The sequence below is a fragment of the Mesoplodon densirostris genome, chromosome X (genome assembly GCF_025265405.1).
Source record: "Mesoplodon densirostris isolate mMesDen1 chromosome X, mMesDen1 primary haplotype, whole genome shotgun sequence".
Taxonomy (NCBI): Eukaryota; Metazoa; Chordata; class Mammalia; order Artiodactyla; family Ziphiidae; genus Mesoplodon; species Mesoplodon densirostris.
Genome location: NC_082681.1, coordinates 93,684,422 through 93,701,724, shown reverse-complemented (window position 1 = coordinate 93,701,724; position 17,303 = coordinate 93,684,422). Strand labels below are relative to the sequence as shown.

The following is a 17,303-nucleotide window of genomic DNA, read 5'->3' as shown; positions in this document are numbered from 1 at the left end:
AAAAATTACACATTCTCTTCTTTCTCCCTGCTTGCTCAATACTTCAACTTTGAAATCAATAACTTTTTCTCTGCCTATTTCCCCAAATATTATTTGTCCATGTTCATGTCTCTTCCATTATCTGATTCTATTGATTTTGTTCATTGCTTTCAATTAGTGTGCATGTGGTGGGGGGAGCAACAAACTTTTTCCACTCTGCTTACTTTTCATGGTAAAACATACATACTTTGGTCCTTTAACCCTTAAGTTCTCATCCTTCTCTAATCACTGTCTTGAGCATAACCAACACTTCAAACTCAAAATTTCCAAAACTGTACTCATGATCTTCCTCTGGAAACTACCTAAGCCTGCTCTTGCTCCTGTCTTTTTTATAATTTTAACAACTCCAGGCTAGAAAGTTTAGAGTCACCTTCCATTCTTCTCTTTCCCCACCATCCACTCTTAATCAATTACAAACCAAATTCCAACAGCATCTCTTCTATCCACTTTTTCCCATACTGATTGCATTAGGTCCTCAATATATCTTGCATAGATTTATGCCCCTTTCTCTAGAGTCTTCCTGGCTAACCCATCCTATATATTGACAGTTTTCTTAAATCTAAGCCTAGTCATGTTACTCTTAATCAAAAACCTTCCATGATTCTCCACTGCTTATGGAATAAAACACGTGTTCCTTCACCTGGCATTCAAGGCCCTCTGCAATTTACCTCCCAACTAAGTTTTCTAGCCTTTCTTCCTGATGCACTAAATGTTGCAAACGTCTTTGTGGGATTCTCAGAGCATCGCCCTTTCTACTTCTTCCATGTCTATGCTTAAGATAGTCCCTCTGCCTCCTGTCTCTTTTCCCATGTTTACTTATCAAAGTCCTACTTAAACTTCAGACACAGTTCAGATCTCACCTCCCTCAAATAACCTTCCAAGACTGAGTGGGTTCCTATATCTACTTAGCACAGTTCTTTGTCACTAGTATGCCCTAAAAGTGGTTTGTTGAATTGAACTCACATGAGAGCATGTAAACTTTAGGGAACTCATTGCCTTGTGAGAGTGAAACAGGCTGAAAATAGGTTAAATAGGAGAGCTGGGCAAGAGCTCAGTGCCACAGTGAGCAGCCAGAGCCTCCTCCTTCATATGCTTCAATGTCCAACTAAATCTCTATTTATCTGTGTGTGTGTGTGCGCACACACATGCGTGTGCACTTGTGTCTACCTACTAGGCTGTTCAGCTATTGGAGTATGTATACTTGGGTATGTTCCTGGGAGCGAATGTACCACTGTGTACCTGTGGATGCATGCCTGCCCATGACTGTTCCCCTATAAATTCCTGGTTCAAATCCTTGTCACAATTTTCTGTTTTAAAGTGATGGTCACACCTAGCAGAGTGGCACAGTGGAAGCATGCTGGGCCCATAAAATGATGCCTAAGGTAAATGTGATATGAAATAAAATAGGATATTTTGGAAATCAGTTCTGAGCATATGGTTTATAGGCTTCTAGGGAGTTACAAAGGGAGCCATTGTACTTAAATGTAAGGAATTAGTATCAGTATCAGCCCATAAGGCACATCAGGAAAAGGCACCATTTGCTAAAGATATTTTAGTTCCATTTGTCAGAAAATTGTCATAATACAGTTGACTCTTGAACAACATGGGTTTGACTGTGCGGGTCCACTTACACGTGGAATTTTTTCAATTGTAAATACTACAGTACTACACGATTTGTGGTTGGTTGAATCCACAGATGTGGAACCTTGGATATGGAGGAAGTGCATATAAGAAGGAAGCCCGGATATGAAGGGCCAACTATAAATTATATGAGGATTTTCGACTGCGTGGAAGGTTGGTGGCCTTAACCTCAGAGTTGTTCAGGGGTCAACTGATTTTGTTAGCATGAGGCACTTGACTGCCATCTGCAGGAAAACTGTTAGAATAAATATCTATCTATATCTATATCATCTATATCTATATCTATCATCTATCTATATGATGTCTACTTTGTGAAAGGTGTTCCCCTTAGTCATGGCACTCTCACATAGTGTACAACCTGCACAACTTTATGTGGTGATCCTGCCCAGTAGCTATTCTAGAAAGGGTAGAAGTTTTCTACCTCCTTTAATGGAAAAGTTCCTTCTGATTGGAAACAAGATGGCCATTAGGGTTTCCTGCTGTCTAAGTAGAGACTCTGTATTCACTTTCTTGATCAGATCATTTTCAAGCTCAGGGTGCTCGAGCATTGGTGAAACAAATTAAGGCTTTTCCTGTAACTAGTAGAAAGCTATTTTGGATAAAACTTGGACTGCCAAGGGGACATCAAAGCTTAGTTGTTGCTTTTTATTCCTCACAAGAAAGGGAGAACCTCAGAATAGTCATATTGACACCTAGCTCCAAATTCAAGTGTCAGATACAGGAGAAATTTAACACCAAGGCAATGAGTCAGGAGTTTTTCAATTATGGTTAAAAGAATACCATAAATAGATTAAATTCTAATTAACAGTTAAGATTAGTGAAAAGACTACCAAGTGGTACCTAGTTATGTGTTTAACCCTGCTCTCTATATACTATAATTAAGTATAATATTCTTTAGTGTTGCTATACTTGAGTGTTTTAATAAATTTGCATTTTGTTGGGCCTCCCTGGTGGCGCAAGTGGTTAAGAGTCCGCCTGCCGATGCAGGGGATACGGGTTCGTGCCCCGGTCTGGGAGGATCCCATGTGCCGCGGAGCGGCTGGGCCCGTGAGCCATGGCCGCTGAGCCTGCGCGTCCAGAGCCTGTGCTCCGCAACGGGAGAGGCCACAACAGTGAGAGGCCCACATACCGCAAAAATAAAAAAAAATAAAAATAAAAAAAAAAAAATTTGCATTTTGTTTTTTAAAAGAACTGACTAGATAACTCATCATTCTCATTTTTGTCAAGATTAACTATGCATATAACCAAAGACTAGTAATTCAAGTCCACGTGATCAATACACGGCTGCTACTAATGTGTAGGGTCCCTCCGTTTGAGTTAGAAAAAACTACAGCCCTCTGGGAGGATATGAGGCAGCCCTGCCTACCATCACCTACTGGTAATGCACCTGAGTTGTTAAGTCCATTTTTTGAGGGGTGAATATATTAAAACTTACCTACATACCTAAAGGTAGAATGTGATGATAGCAAATATCATGGCATATATACAAACAATACTAAAATAAGCTAGCATTTGCATATTTCTTATTTTTGAAATATATGTTTCAAATCTAATTTCTCATTCAGTCTTTATGGCATTTTCATAAAGTAGTTCAGACACCATGTATTGAGTGGCAGGCAGTATGTTAGGCCCTAAGAGCTTTATCCTTATAGTACTAATGGGATATTCAAGTTGATAATCGCAGTTTATGAGAAGCAAATGAGAAGCAGAATTTTGTACAGGGTGGTATGGGAGCCCAGAAGAAGGGCACCCAGCCTAGATGGGATAACAGTGAAGACTTGCTGGAGGAGACTGCTGAGCTGAGCTGAGTCAGCTGCACATTACTGGCTTAATTTAAGAGACACAAAAGCTAAGCCATGGAAAGATTAAGCAATTTACCCCACATTACACAGCTATGTAAAGTGGAATCAGGCCTAGAATCAATGTGAAGTAACTCCCAATCCAAGAAAGAGCTCAAACTATTGAATGTCTGGCTACAAGGTACCATTTGGACTTATTTCAGAAATAAATTTTATTTGAAATAGAATTTTATTTGAGAAGGTTCCATACTCATATGCCTCACAGTTGCATACATGCATTAGAATATTAGAAAAATTCAGGCACACCAAAACAACCCAAACCTATGTTAATTAGGACAGCTAATTAACACCTATACCACAATCCTGGCAACCTTTAGTTCTTCATTCTGTGGTTGCTGCAGCTTGCTACAGGAAGATGTATTGCATAAAAATGAGGCATTAGGGCCTCCCTGGTGGCACAGTGGTTAAGAGGCCGCCTGCCGATGCAGGGGATACGGGTTCGTGCCCCGATCTGGGAGGATCCCATATGCCGCGGAGCGGCTGGGCCCGTGAGCCATGGCCGCTGGGCCTGCGCATCCGGAGCCTGTGCTCCGCAACGGGAGAGGCCACAACAGTGAGAGGCCCGCATACCGCAAAAAAAAAAAAAAAAAAAAAAAAGAGGCATTAGCTCAGACTTCCTGAGATACCAACTTTAAGAGGCCTGAGTCATTCAAATCATTCCCCAAAGTTTTTCTACCACCAAAGGCAGCAAACAAAAGTACTGCTAATTAAATGTGTAATTAGGGTTTATTACAACTAGCATATATTAAAGTCTCATTCACCACTGCTTTGAATTGGTTTTGTTCTGTTTTTATTTGTGCTTAATTGTCCTATTTTATATGTGTTTAATTTTGTAGGATACTTTATATCCTTTTTGGATGCGGGCAGAGTGCAAATTCTAAGTAAATAATAACAATGGATTAAATTCATGTAGAATTGGCTCTTTTATGTGCTGCATGTACATTTTATAGTACACTTGGGCCCCTTACAAAATCATTTTGTATGGTACATTTATGCCCATTTTATAGGTGTTGGAACAATTTTGTTGTTTTAAATTATTACAGAAGCTTACAGTTATATATTAGCTTTTATTACATATTTTTAGTTATATCTACAATTTACTTGGTGTGGTGTCCTTGGTCAGGAACACAATCCCCAATAATAAAAATGTTCCTACAAGCAAAGACAGTGTACATTATGACAACCCACTTTATAAGATAGTTGTAATACATTCCTAGGGTGAGTGAGGAGGGAGGAACTCTAAAATGACATGTTTCCAGGACAGTATTATCTACTTTCTGAAATATTTTAGGCCAAATGTTAAACTCTGACTTGTTTCTTTTTACTATACAGTGTATTCCTACCTCACCAGCATCCTTGCTAAGAAATCAGTAATAAACAGGGAGTACAAACTCACTTTCCTATTAGCTTAAAATAAAGAGCTGGGAAGGCATGTCAGTTACAAACCCAAACTAGCATAGAGGAGGACTAATGAAATACTTCTTGTAGGCTTTCACTTGATTTCATTGAGAAAAACATAAAAAGATTCTACTGCTGAAAAGGTTTTTAAAACACTGGACTAGCTGATCTCCAAAGGTCCCTTTCAGGACAGTCTGGAATTTGGTATACAAGGAAATTGAAAGTCTTGTAGTGTTTAAGTATATGCCCCATCAGCCAACCCTCTGCTTCAGTCATTATTTTACTAATCAACAGCCCTCCAATGGTTATACTTTATGAATCAGATGATATACACAATTTTGCAGGTTGCCTTCAAAGTTTCAATAGGACTTTCCCCAATCTACTTTATTTTCCACAAGATTTCAGTCTGTACTCTACAATTTTATCAAAGTCACCTTTTTTCTAAGTCCATATACCTCACTCTCCTGTCTGTAGGCCCTGGCCTAACCTGCCCAAATCAAGCATAGCTGCACCTCTATCTGATATTTTTCACTGTCACTGCTTAATTTAATTTAATTCCACTTTTCTCTAGGTTTGAGGAAGATATATTGTTCCCACTTACCTCAGACAACTTCATTCTTTCCCCTAAATTTCTTATGTCAACGTGAATTTGCTATCAGGTAATCCCTCATATCTGAATCTAGTCCATCTCCGAAAACGTTGGATAGTGAATTTCAGATAGTGGGCAACTTTATTCCATTCTTCTCAATTGAAAAAGTAATAATGCCTTCCCATTGCATCTTCCAAACCCCCAACCAGTTTCCTCAAATACCAGTAAAACACTCTAAAATACTTATGTAACAGTCCTCCAAATATGTATCATATTGTAAAGCATTTAAAACACCAATGCCTAATTATTAACATTTAATGAACTAATTAGCAGATATGTGTAGTTCACAATGATGCTTTTACTATAGTGGATACAAACCAAAAAAAAAAAAAAAACAGGCTTTCAAGCTGCCTGGGAATGTCTAGCTTTGTTTCGCACCATTAGAAGGAAAGACTTTTTCTTCTTTTTAAAAAACTTTTAAAAGTTTAGTTCTGATGAGGGATGATGGAAAGACAAAATAAGACTTTTCCAAGAACTTCTAGACAGAGGACTCACTAGTGAGAAGCAATATAATAGGAACACCATGAAGAGAGCCACTGAGGGGTTGCTTTGATTCCATGTGAAACCAAAGTGAAGCCAAAAACAAACAAAAATGCCCTGGAGGTCTTGTCACCGAGTTGAGTACATTAAAGCAAAGGAGACCACAGCAAACGCCAAAATTATCATTTTAATTAGTCTTAACAGTCAAGCCGATTAAAGTGAGGGAGAAAGTGACAACAATATCCAAATTATGGGTAAGAGAAAAGTTATGTTCTACTCAAGCCTGGCAGGAGGGAAATTGTCACAGTAAGCATTAATTGAGGTTAGTGAGAAGGGCACTAACTTGTTAATTTTCTGAAATCAATAATCTTGTTTTGTAGCCTCATTTACTTTCCTCTCTGCTGTTTATGCTTAGCTGTTTTAGTAAAGCTACATCACATTTTCCTTTTATACTGAAAGGGAGATGTACAGTGATGTAAGTAAACCATGAAATAATATGTTAAAGGTAGATAATAGATGCAAATGACACTTATTAAGGGAAAGTTAACAATCAAGGTAATTCTAAAATGGGATGCAGAGACTACTGTTAGAGTTGGGGTTTGGAGGATGGTGCTGTCATGCTGGAGCCACTTCAGGAGAATGGGGACTCAATTGACAAAGCCTGGGCTTAATGAAAATTTTCCTGGTTTCAAGTATCTGTACTCACAGCCAAGGAGATTAACAAATTTTACTCAGCAGGTACCTTTCATTTCCTGCCTCAAGCTGCAAAACCCCAGAAGGGATATTAGCTGCAGGAGAAAGCAAATGAATGAACATTCAGGATTCTGGATGTTCTTACTTGAGTCCTGCAAGCAGTGCTTCCAGCCCTCTCCTACTCCTGTAGGCAGGGGCCAGGCTCAGTCCCCATGCCCATCACCTCTTCTTTCAGAAGAACTCACAAAACTCTGGGTGGGAGCATCATGCCTATCTCTCAGAATCCCACAGTATCACATGCCTCGCCCTGTGCTGCTGGGAGGGAAACAAGGCAACGGGAATCCCTGCTCTCAGGGGCCAATATCTCTTTTACAGGCTCTTTAAAAGCAAAAGGCTTAAACAGCAAATGCCTGTAATGCTTTGGAAGATGAAAATCTCTAAGTGCTGCAGACAAGGCTGAAGATTCTGATCTTAAAAGTGCATTACACTCGCCTTTTAAATTACTAATTCAACCCTGGTTGGATTGTATACAGTTTATTAACTCTCTCAATTTTCTACCACATTTGGTTAATGAAAGCTGGATGAATTGAATAGTCTATCTCCTAATAATTGTTGTTAATGTCCTCACACATACGTATTTCCCTTCTGGGTAGGAGGCACCCAGAAGAGCATGATGCTGTGACTTTGTGTTAAAGAGACAAAACCATCAGTACATCTTTGCATATGGCTAAAAGTGACCCAATAGAGTCTCAGAAATTTAGATTTTCCTTTTGGGAATTTAACAGTAGGAAGAAGGTGGATTTTGTTCTGGGTCTCCTTCTCCAAACACAAGTCACAAAAGCTAGCTGGACAAATGAAATCTAGATGACCAAGAAAGTGCTGTTAGTAAACGTGAGCTCAGTCAGCTATTTATATATGGGACATTTGTTTGTGTAGATACAACAACTGTATCTACATAAAATGTATACTCTCATTGCTTTACACTGCAAATACATCCCTGAACAGTTATGTTTCAAGCACATGTTTATCAAGCAGATCATACAGGTAGATACACTTTAAGCTAAAATTAATTAGTGTTTCCTAAATATAATGTAGAACAATGTACGTAATCTAATAATTAAGTGGGAAAGGTGACTGGGACAGGGGGAAGCCTGAGACATAACTGCACATTCCCTAAAGTCTTACTATTGTAGACTATAAGCATATATTCAGAGAAAATAAATGGAAAAAATATATAAAAATATTAACAGTAATTATCCCTTCAATGGTGGGGTGCTACATAATTTTTATTTACTTTTTGGAAGCTTTCATGATTTTCCACATTCTCTGAAATTAGCATATATTCCATTATTTTATTACATTATATTTTTGTTTAAGAAGAGGTATGCTGAGAGAATTGACTGAGTGAATACCTTGGTAAAGCACATCTGGTAAAACAAATAATCACTCCCTGTACATCTGTTTTGGTAATTGGGTCCCTCATTTACCATTGCTGCTTAAAGGAAATCTCATCTATATGATTTTGCCCACCGTGGATTCCTCAGTGTTAAGCATGTAGGACATAGAGCAGGTACTCAATTTAATTTTTAAAATATTTTAACCATTTTTAAAATTGAAGTACAGTTAGTTTACAATGTTGTATTAGTTTCAGGTGTACAGCAAAGTGATTCAGTTATATATTATATATATATATACACATATCTATTCTTTTCAGATTATTTTTCATTATAGGTTATTACAAGATATTGAATATAGTTCCCTGTGCTATACAGTAGGTCCTTCAATTTAATTTTTAAATAAGTAAATGAATTTAAAAATTTGGAAAACATTGAGTTTTATTCTCTGCTTATAAATCTGACTTGCAAATTGTATGTATTTGTGAGTCAAGCCCTTTATCACTCTATGAGAACAGACATTTAAGTGAGCACATGATTAAACCACTGTCAGAGCCCCATTATTGAATTGGCTAAGCTCCTTCTGTGCTAGGTAGGGGTGTTTGTCTAATTTGAAAATTAATAGTAAGCGTGTCATTGCTTTAAAGTTTATCATCAACTCTTGAGTTTCTATAGTATTAGAGCAGAATGATGATGCAGCTAATTCCCAAATCATTTCTGTTTGGTTTGGAATAGAGGTATATGATTTATCCTCAGAAGCTTTGCCTTCTTAATTCTGTTTTCCATGGACAGGGTTTTCCTTTCCTGAGTGTACAGCCTGAATGACGGATTGGAAAGGTAATCAGAAATGGGCTGGGGGCAGAGGGAAGCCAGCCTGGGATTAAACATTGACTACCCTTCAGCCTCACGTGCTGAATTTAAGGTTCACTGGTACTGTTCTCGAATGATATTACCTTTTCTTTGTATAATACTTTCTAGTCTTTAGAGTGGGGTGGGTGGAGAGGGTACTTTTTCTTAAAAGACAGGCCTTTTTTTTCTCTTTTTGGCTCTTTCTTTAAAAAATTTTTTTTAGGGGAATAAAGTTCAATGGTGTTGGTGAGATTATGGCCAACTTGCCTTAGGAGGGTTTCTCTTCTTTTCCTGTTAAATTTCTCTTTTTCTTTTTTTCCTTTTGGGTGTGGAGAGGAGTAAGGTCTATTGATTTTAGTGAAGTTGAAGGTATCTCTTATGATGGAAGGATTTTTCTTTAAAAATCATCTCTGGGGAAAAGGTTCATTGTTTTTGGTAGGGTTGAGGGAGCACCTGTCTTCAGGTTTGGAGGATTTTCATTTTTTAAAAACTAGGTTTTGTGGAGAGGAGCTATAAGGGCCACTGGCTTTAATGAGGTTGGGGAGCCCTTCTTAGGAGGATTTTTCTTTCCTTTTCTTTAAAATAAATTATTTGGAAGAAATAAGATTGGGAACATCTCTCTTTGAAAGGATTTCTTTTCCTTTCCTTTTATTAAAAAATAAATATTTGAAGGCTGGAAGACAGATAAGGCACCTGGGTTTGGGTGAGATTGGGTGCATCTCCCTTTGAAGAAGCTTTAGGAGATTTTGTGTTTTTTTCTCCTTTTTATGGGGGGTGGAATGCATTGATTATCAGGAATAACATTCATTATTTTCAAAAACATTCATTATTTTCATTGGTTCATCTTCCCTGAGAATTTCTTCTTTTTAAAAATTATCCCTTTATTAATTTTCTTCTTCCTCCTCTTCCATCCCTTCCTCCCTTTCTACCCCCTTTTTTTCCTCCCTTCCTTTCTCTCCCTTTCCTCCTCCTCTTCTCTCACCTCCCTCTTTCTTTCTCTCTCTCTCTTTTTTTTCTTGGAGAAAAATATTCAGGGACTTGGTGAGTTTGGGGGCTTCTTCATTCCCTAAAAAGGAGGTTTCTCTTTTAAAATATATTCATTTTCTTCCTTCTTTCCCCTCTAATTCTAAATGTATTTACTTGTTTTGAGAAAAGGGAGCTTTGTGGAGACTGGGGACATCTTTCCTTAAGAGGGTTTCCTTGGTTTTGTTTCTGTTTCTCTCCTACCTTTCCAAGTTAAAATTTTCCTATATTAAAAATAAAGCTTTTGGGTTTGTATGAATTCAGGTCACCTCTCATTAGAGGGATTTCCTTTTATTGTTTTCTTCTTTTCTGCATTTGTCTTCGTTGTGTTTGAACAGAAAAGTTCATGTGTCCTTGCGAGGTTGGAGTACTTCTTTTTAAGAGGATTTTGTTTTCGTTTCATTGGTATTATCCCCTCCACCAATATACACATCCTTCCATCATTAATTTTCTTTTAAATCTTAAAGAAATTGTAAAAAATAAAAATAAAAAAAATAATTAAAAAAAATTAAAAAAAAAAAAGAAATTGAAAAATACTTCAATAAAGAAATTGAAATAATATTCATGTGCTTTGGTGAGGATGGGGAATCTCTCTTTGGGGGGATTTATTTCTTTTGTTCCTTTTTTTTCCTTTTATGGGAATTACAAATTCAGGAGATTTGGTAAGATCAGGGACCCTATCCTTTGATATTTCATTCTTTTTGTTAAGTTAAAATGTTTGTGTGTATCTGGGTGGAGGGATTAGTAAGTTTCATCGATTTTGATGATTTTGAAAGTATCTGCTCTTGAAGAGATTTCCTTTTTTGTTTGTTTTTCTCAAAAGAAAAAAAAATTGGGGGTGAATAACAGTTATTTTTCTTGGTGAGGTTGGAGGCCCTTAAGAGAATCCCCTCTTTTAAAATTTCTTTTTTTCCTAATTTATTCATTTGTTTTGTTTGCTTATTTGTGGGAAGGTAGTAGGTTCATTATCATATAGTTGGATGAACGATCTTTACCTATTTTAATTGAGATATAATTTGCATAACATAAAATTCACCATTTTACAGCATACAAGTCAGTGGTTTTTAGTGTATTCACAAGTCGTGCAAACATCACCACTGTCTAATTTCAGAACATTTTTATCATCCCCAAAGAAACCCTGTACCCTTTAGCTATCACCCACACTTCCCCTCCCCCCTTCCTTCACCTCCTGGCAACCACTAATCTACTTTCTGTCTCTAAGGATTTGCCTATTTTGGACATTTCTTATAATTGGAAGAAATAACTGTAGGGAGCTTTGGTGAGATTGGTGAACATTTGGAAGACTTATTTTTGCCCCCATAATTTTTGTGAGAGATTGGGCATGGGCCATGAGGTGCAAATAAAGTTTATAAATTTCAAGAAAAATTTAGGGCTAAAAATACTGTTTACCTGGAGATGATTTATCATCCTTTTCATTAACAATTTTTCTCTTAGGGGTATGTTTCATGGGCTTTGGAAAGGGCAAGGAGCTCCTCCCTTTAGAATTTCTTTTTTTTTCTTAAAATAATTTTCAGGGGAGGTATAAGTTTCATTATCTGGGGTCACTGTCCCTTTCTTTTTTAAAAAATTTGTAAATTTGTTTTTCTATTTTGAGAATAAGGTTTATTTGCTTTGGTGAGGGTGGGGGCATCTCCCTTTAGGAATGGCTGCTTTCCTTTTTAAATGCTTTAAGTTTTTATTTTTCCACTGAGAGAATTACAGTCGGCGGGCTTTGGAAAGGTTGGGAACTGTATCCCTAGCAGAATTTCTATTTATTTTCTTTCCAAAAAAAAAAAAAAAAAGGCCTTCTTTGGGAGTAATAGGTTCAGGGTCTTGTGCCTCTTCTTCTTCCTTCTCAGGCTCCTGTTCTATGATGGCCTCCTCTGGGAGTATCAGACAGGGAACAGCAATCACTGCTTTGGAAAAAAATCAAGGCTGATGGAATGTCAGCTTAAAGATTGTTCTTAGACTAATGAGGATCCTACATGTCACAGAAAGCCATATGTTGGATATTTTTTTAAATCCATAATAGATAAATTAATAGTTATATCCTATTAGGTGTCAAGTTCTATTTTTGTACTCTCCCACCCTGCTGCCTTCTTCAGGGGAATAAAAGAGTTAATAATGCAGAGGAAAGCATTCTGCAAACTGTAAAGTGCCATACTAGAAGTAGGGATTATATAATCCTTATTATAATGCCCCTGAATGCTTTCCTGGCCTCTATGGATTTTTCCCCTTTTCTTGGAAGCACTTTGGGTAACTGATGGCTCAGCCTTGCCTTTTGGGCTGCAGATCTGCAGAAGCCCCAGTTGGAGATTTCAATAAACATAAAAGAACTGTATTCTCAGAAAAGAAAGACCACTGGCCAAATATCTCATTATCGTTTCTAAAACATCCTGCAGCAAATGCTCAGGAGCTCACAATATACCAAATAAATCAGATGGTATCATCAAAACCTGGCAAGGAGGGGAGAAAGAACCTATGAGGAAAGAAAGTAATTTCATCCTGACCTTCAACAGGTTAAAGATTAGAACTACAATCCTGAAGTTGTTTACAGTCACTGCAGATATTCTGTTCACTTAGGAAAAAAATTTATTACCCCTGAAACCAACAACATCATCATTAGTCTGCTGCTGCCGAGACTGCAGGGGATACAGACACTTTCCAAATCATTTTTTTTAATTGTTAGTAATTTTCTTCTTAATTATGGTTCTAACATCCATTCTGAAAATGGAGAGATTGACTGCATTTCCTAAGGGCTATATATTCCAGGCTACTTAAATAAGCATTTACTTCTCACTCTGAAATGAGTGAGAATGCGTTTTTTTTAAATTCATTCACAGCAGCAGTCTCTACGTCATTGTTGAAAATGGAATTGATAGGTTTCAAGCTTCAGCAAGTGTATTGAGCAAAAATAGGGAGGGCTGAATTATATTAGGCACTGGGAAGGAGAGACAGTATCTACCGTTGAGAAGCTCAGACGTAGGTAAGATATGAAGCAGTCAGGCAAGAATTACCAGATGTCATATAAGCAAATGCTTGCTACTTTGCAAGAAAATGTGTGCAAAAAATACCAGGAAACTGTTCTGTTATGGTTTGGGATGTAATAGTAATTGCTGTGTAGTCATTAGGAGTGAGGGATACACAGACCCCTCTCTAACCCAGAAATAAAAGCCATAAAGGTGTATTTCTTTAATCACCTGTATGGTGTGATTATAATTTCATAGCTGGTCAAAACCCAATGAATAAAAATATAAACTGTCTTTCTTCAACCACAGATGAGTGAAGGAAAGCAAATATGGTCTACATATAAACCCCCACCCCCAAAGAGAGTTATAGCATTGTTAAAGAACCAATTCACACGTCTTTACTTACACTTGTTGCCACCAGGTGGGAGACCACGGCTCATTTCCTGGAAATTAAACCATTTCAGAAAGGAAGGAAATAGACAGGTTTGGTTCACAGACTGTTATCCAAGTAGGTATTCAGAAAGAAAACATGAGCCCCCCCCTTTCTCAGTCCCTACCCTCATGCTTGTCATAGATTTGCAACCAGCAGGTTCTGAAACCCCCAAAGAGAGCAGACCACATACTGGAAGACGTTGTTTTTTTTTTACTGCAGTATTGGTCGGCAAAGTTATCTGGGAGAAATCTGTAGTCTCATTCAAACCCCTTGTTTTGCTCATTTTATCCTTTGACTTATCAGGCTAGTTTCATGCAACTGGTACTGTGTCTTACCACGTAGGATTTCATTGTACGATGAGAGCTATATTTAGTTTTGAGCTCTAAGATTCTGTGTGTGTGTGTACACACACACACACACACGTATGTCATTCCCAAAGCTTACCTCAAGGAGGCAGTGTCTGAGAATAATGCAACCCTAGCTAAGATGGCAACCTGTTTGCCTTGAATGTTAAGATGCAAGTCAGCTGGCTATGGGTGCTATTTGCCTGAGGAGAATGCAGCAGAGACTGGTCCTATCACTGAAGATCAGATGTTCTCATCTGCATCAGAGAGCAATTGCATAGCAACACCTAAAGTGTTGGAGAAGGGTTCCTCCCAGGAATTTTAGCATTTACCCAGATCTTTGCATCCTTCAAAACCGGTTCATTTATATGGCCCTTTTGAAGCCCACTCTGCAAGATAAGTGACTGAACAAAAGACCAGCTCTACTTGGCAAAATGAAACTGGGGGGAGGTGATCCTGGTCCCCTGCCAGGGCTGCCAAGTGCCCGTGGGTCAGTTGGCCAGCAAGCCTGAATGGATACTATGTAGAGGAAGCTAACCTGCCTCCCCTTACCTTGATCCTCCTTATCTGTCTGGCAATAGAAATTTTCTGGTCAAGCTGGTGGGAGATGCTTTCCCACTGTCACAGGGCTCATCCCTGGAGCTCCGGACCTCCAGTCAGTCTTCCAGAGACCAAAGAGGCCATACATTCGCTGACTATCCAGGTAATTAAGCCCTCAGGTGTCAGTTTCTCAGTCACGTGCGCGGAATGTCACTTAAGAAGATCACAAGTCAGGTGGTCCTTATTGGTCTCCCTCTCACCAGCTTTATGCAAACTCTTCCAAAAAGACAAGAGCAAGCACCTGGTTAGGGTGACCTCCTAGGTCTAGCTGCCCCGCCCTTTCCCTTCTTGAGATCACTGAAGGGAAGGGCTGCTCTGTTGCAGGAAGGGTGTGTGTGTGTGTGCGTGCGTGCGTGCGTGTGTGTGTGTGTGTGTGTGTGTGTGTGTAGATCCACCCTCTGGTGAGAGCGGGGTTGTTGGATTAAATATATATATATATATATATATGTATTAGTCTCCTACAGTTCTATTTTATTTCTTTTGAAACCTCTGCACCTTTTTATCCCTGTGAAACTTTTCCCTTTAGCGTTCCTCTTTCTCAGTCATTTATCATTTCAGTTATTTTGCAAATTCAAGCCTCCCTAGTCATAACTCAGGAAGCAACCAACCCTTCCATTTCCATTTAGAGATGCCAACCCCTTCCCCCTTCCCCTACATTCTACAAGTGTACAGTCCAGAGCAGAAGGATTCTGAGCCATGTCCCTATGCCCTGCTAAGCAGCAGGATGGACGGGCATCGTTGGTGTGATGTGTTGTTTCTGTGTTTTGTTTTGTTTTTCTCTGGGGGGAAGCTAAATGAAGGTGTGTGTATGCATTATTATAATTTTCACAATCTTGTGGAACAAAGTTTAGGAAAAACGAAGAGTAGGGGGAGCACAGAGAAAGCAAGAAAGACTCCTGAAGAGCAGACTGGGTTTCGGGGTTTCAGGGTCCAAGGCAAGGACTCAAAACCTTCTTCCTCCTCCCTCCCCCGTGGGCGGGTGCCCGAGGATTCTCCATTGGTCTCCTTCTGGCTAAGTGCAACGTTTAAGAAGGCGTCTCTGAAGACTGGAAGAGATGAGGGTTCCCGTTCACATGCTCTCAAATACCAACTCATTTTCGTGTATCTAACCTGGGGCTCCTGTACCATTCCAACTGGCACCAGTGCGGGATGCCGGTTGACCGTTTGTGACGTGGCCCATCACTGTGTCACCGTGTTTGCACCTACCTGCCGGGAAATCCTGCAGACAGATGGAATGGTGGCTTCGACACACGCATGCTCTCCCCCTCCTCCCCTGCGAACCCTGCCCTTCCCCTGCAGTGCGCGTGGGCGCCGCCCAACCCCTCATCCCCACGCGGAGTACCAGCGCCCAGCAGCCAAAAGAGGCTCCGGGCCCTCCCTGGAGCATTGCCAGTTGCGCCCCAGCTGAGGAACCCCCTCCCCAGTGGCAGGGAGGGGGCCAAGCAGACGGCTGCTGGTCCGCAGCTTGGGCCTCTGCGGCAGTGACCGCGGCTAAGAGGTGTATCCCACCGCCCCCCCTCCCTAATCCCGTCCCTGTGCACCTTGGGCCAGCCCCTAACACCTCTCTAGGTCTCTTGCGCTCCCTGGTCCGTCTTCCTCTTCTTTTTCAAGATATAGGCGCTCACCCCACTGTCACTTCTCCTCCTGAGGAAAACTGCTCCGACTCCCAACCGGTGCTATCACCCCCGTTTCTAGCCCCAAACAGCCCACTCTCACTTCCACATGTTGCTTCCCGCCTCCCAACCGCTTCCCACTCCCCTGGGCTCCCCCATCCCCGCATCTCTCCCAGCATCTTTGCTAGTCGGTGGCAACCAAATGGGATGCTAAGGGTGCGCAGAGTCCCGCAAGCTGGATAGCCATCCGGCCTCGCCTGGCTTCGTTCCCTCCCGCCCCAGGGGATCTTTTTCTTACCTTTATATTGGACAACGGCACTGGCGTTCGCGGCGATGGCGAGGTCCTTAGACCTTTCTCTGGAGCGACCACCGGACACTGTAATAGATGTGGTGCTGGGCTCGGCTCCGGACGGGACACTTGAGCCGGCTCACGGCAGGACTCTGTGGCTGGTTCTGTGGCTGGTTCTGGGGCCGGCTCGGGGGCCGGTTCTACGGCTGGTACTGGGATCGGCTCAGGGGCCGGATCTGGGGCTGGTTCTGGAGCCGGCTCGGGGGCTGGTTCCGTGGCTGGTTCTGAGATCGCTTCTGTGTCTAGTTCTGGGGCTGGTTCTGGGGTCGCCTCCGGACCGGGTTCTGGAGCAGGCTCTGGACAGAACTGCGGTGCCGGTTCCGGCGAAGGCGCGTGGAGCAGCTGAGGAGCTCGCGCCGGCGGCGCCGGCGGCGGCTTCGGCGGCGGCCACGGCGGCGGCGGCTCCGGAGACTCTGCGGGCTGCTCGCCAACATGAGGCGGGGGGGCAGTGCCCTGGGCCGCGGCAGCTCCGCGGTCCATGGCCGCACACCGCCTCAGGTCCGGGCAGCGGACGACCCTGAAATCGGAGGGCTAAAGTACCCTCGGGCGCCCCGCCCACCCCAGTTTGACAACCCCTTCCAGGGTGCCAAACTTTCCCCCGCCCCGCTCCATGGCTGGCTCCGCTCTGAGGTCTAACCCGGGGGCGCTCGGCGTCTCCCAGTGCTGGAACACGCCCCTCGGTGAGCGCACACCTCTTCGTAAGCAGCCACGGGCCCGATGGGCGGGAAGCAGAGGGGCTTGCGAACGCGGACTGGACAGAGCGCTTGATGACCTCCTAGCGACGCGCGGGGGGGGGGGGGACAAAAAGGGGAGAGGGAGTGGGGAGGCGTTGGGGGGGGTGTTTGGAGCCCGGCCGCGTTTAACCCTTTAGTGACGCGAATGCAAAAGAAAAAAAGAAAAAAGAAAGCTAGAAGCGAACTTGAGGGTCTTTGCAATCCCCCTAACCACTCAGTGTGAGCTGCTGCTTAGA

General features: G+C 41.4%; 1 protein-coding gene across 1 annotated transcript in view; it reads right to left on the bottom strand.

The window, feature by feature from the left end:
• DGKK (diacylglycerol kinase kappa) overlaps positions 1-16,813 on the bottom strand; it is a 179,140-nt gene extending 162,327 nt beyond the window's left edge. The window contains exon 1 of the mRNA XM_060087268.1: positions 16,283-16,813. Within this exon, the coding sequence (XP_059943251.1) occupies positions 16,283-16,813 (531 nt within the window). The remainder of the gene's footprint in view (positions 1-16,282) is intronic.
• Between the last annotated feature and the right edge of the window lie 490 nt (positions 16,814-17,303).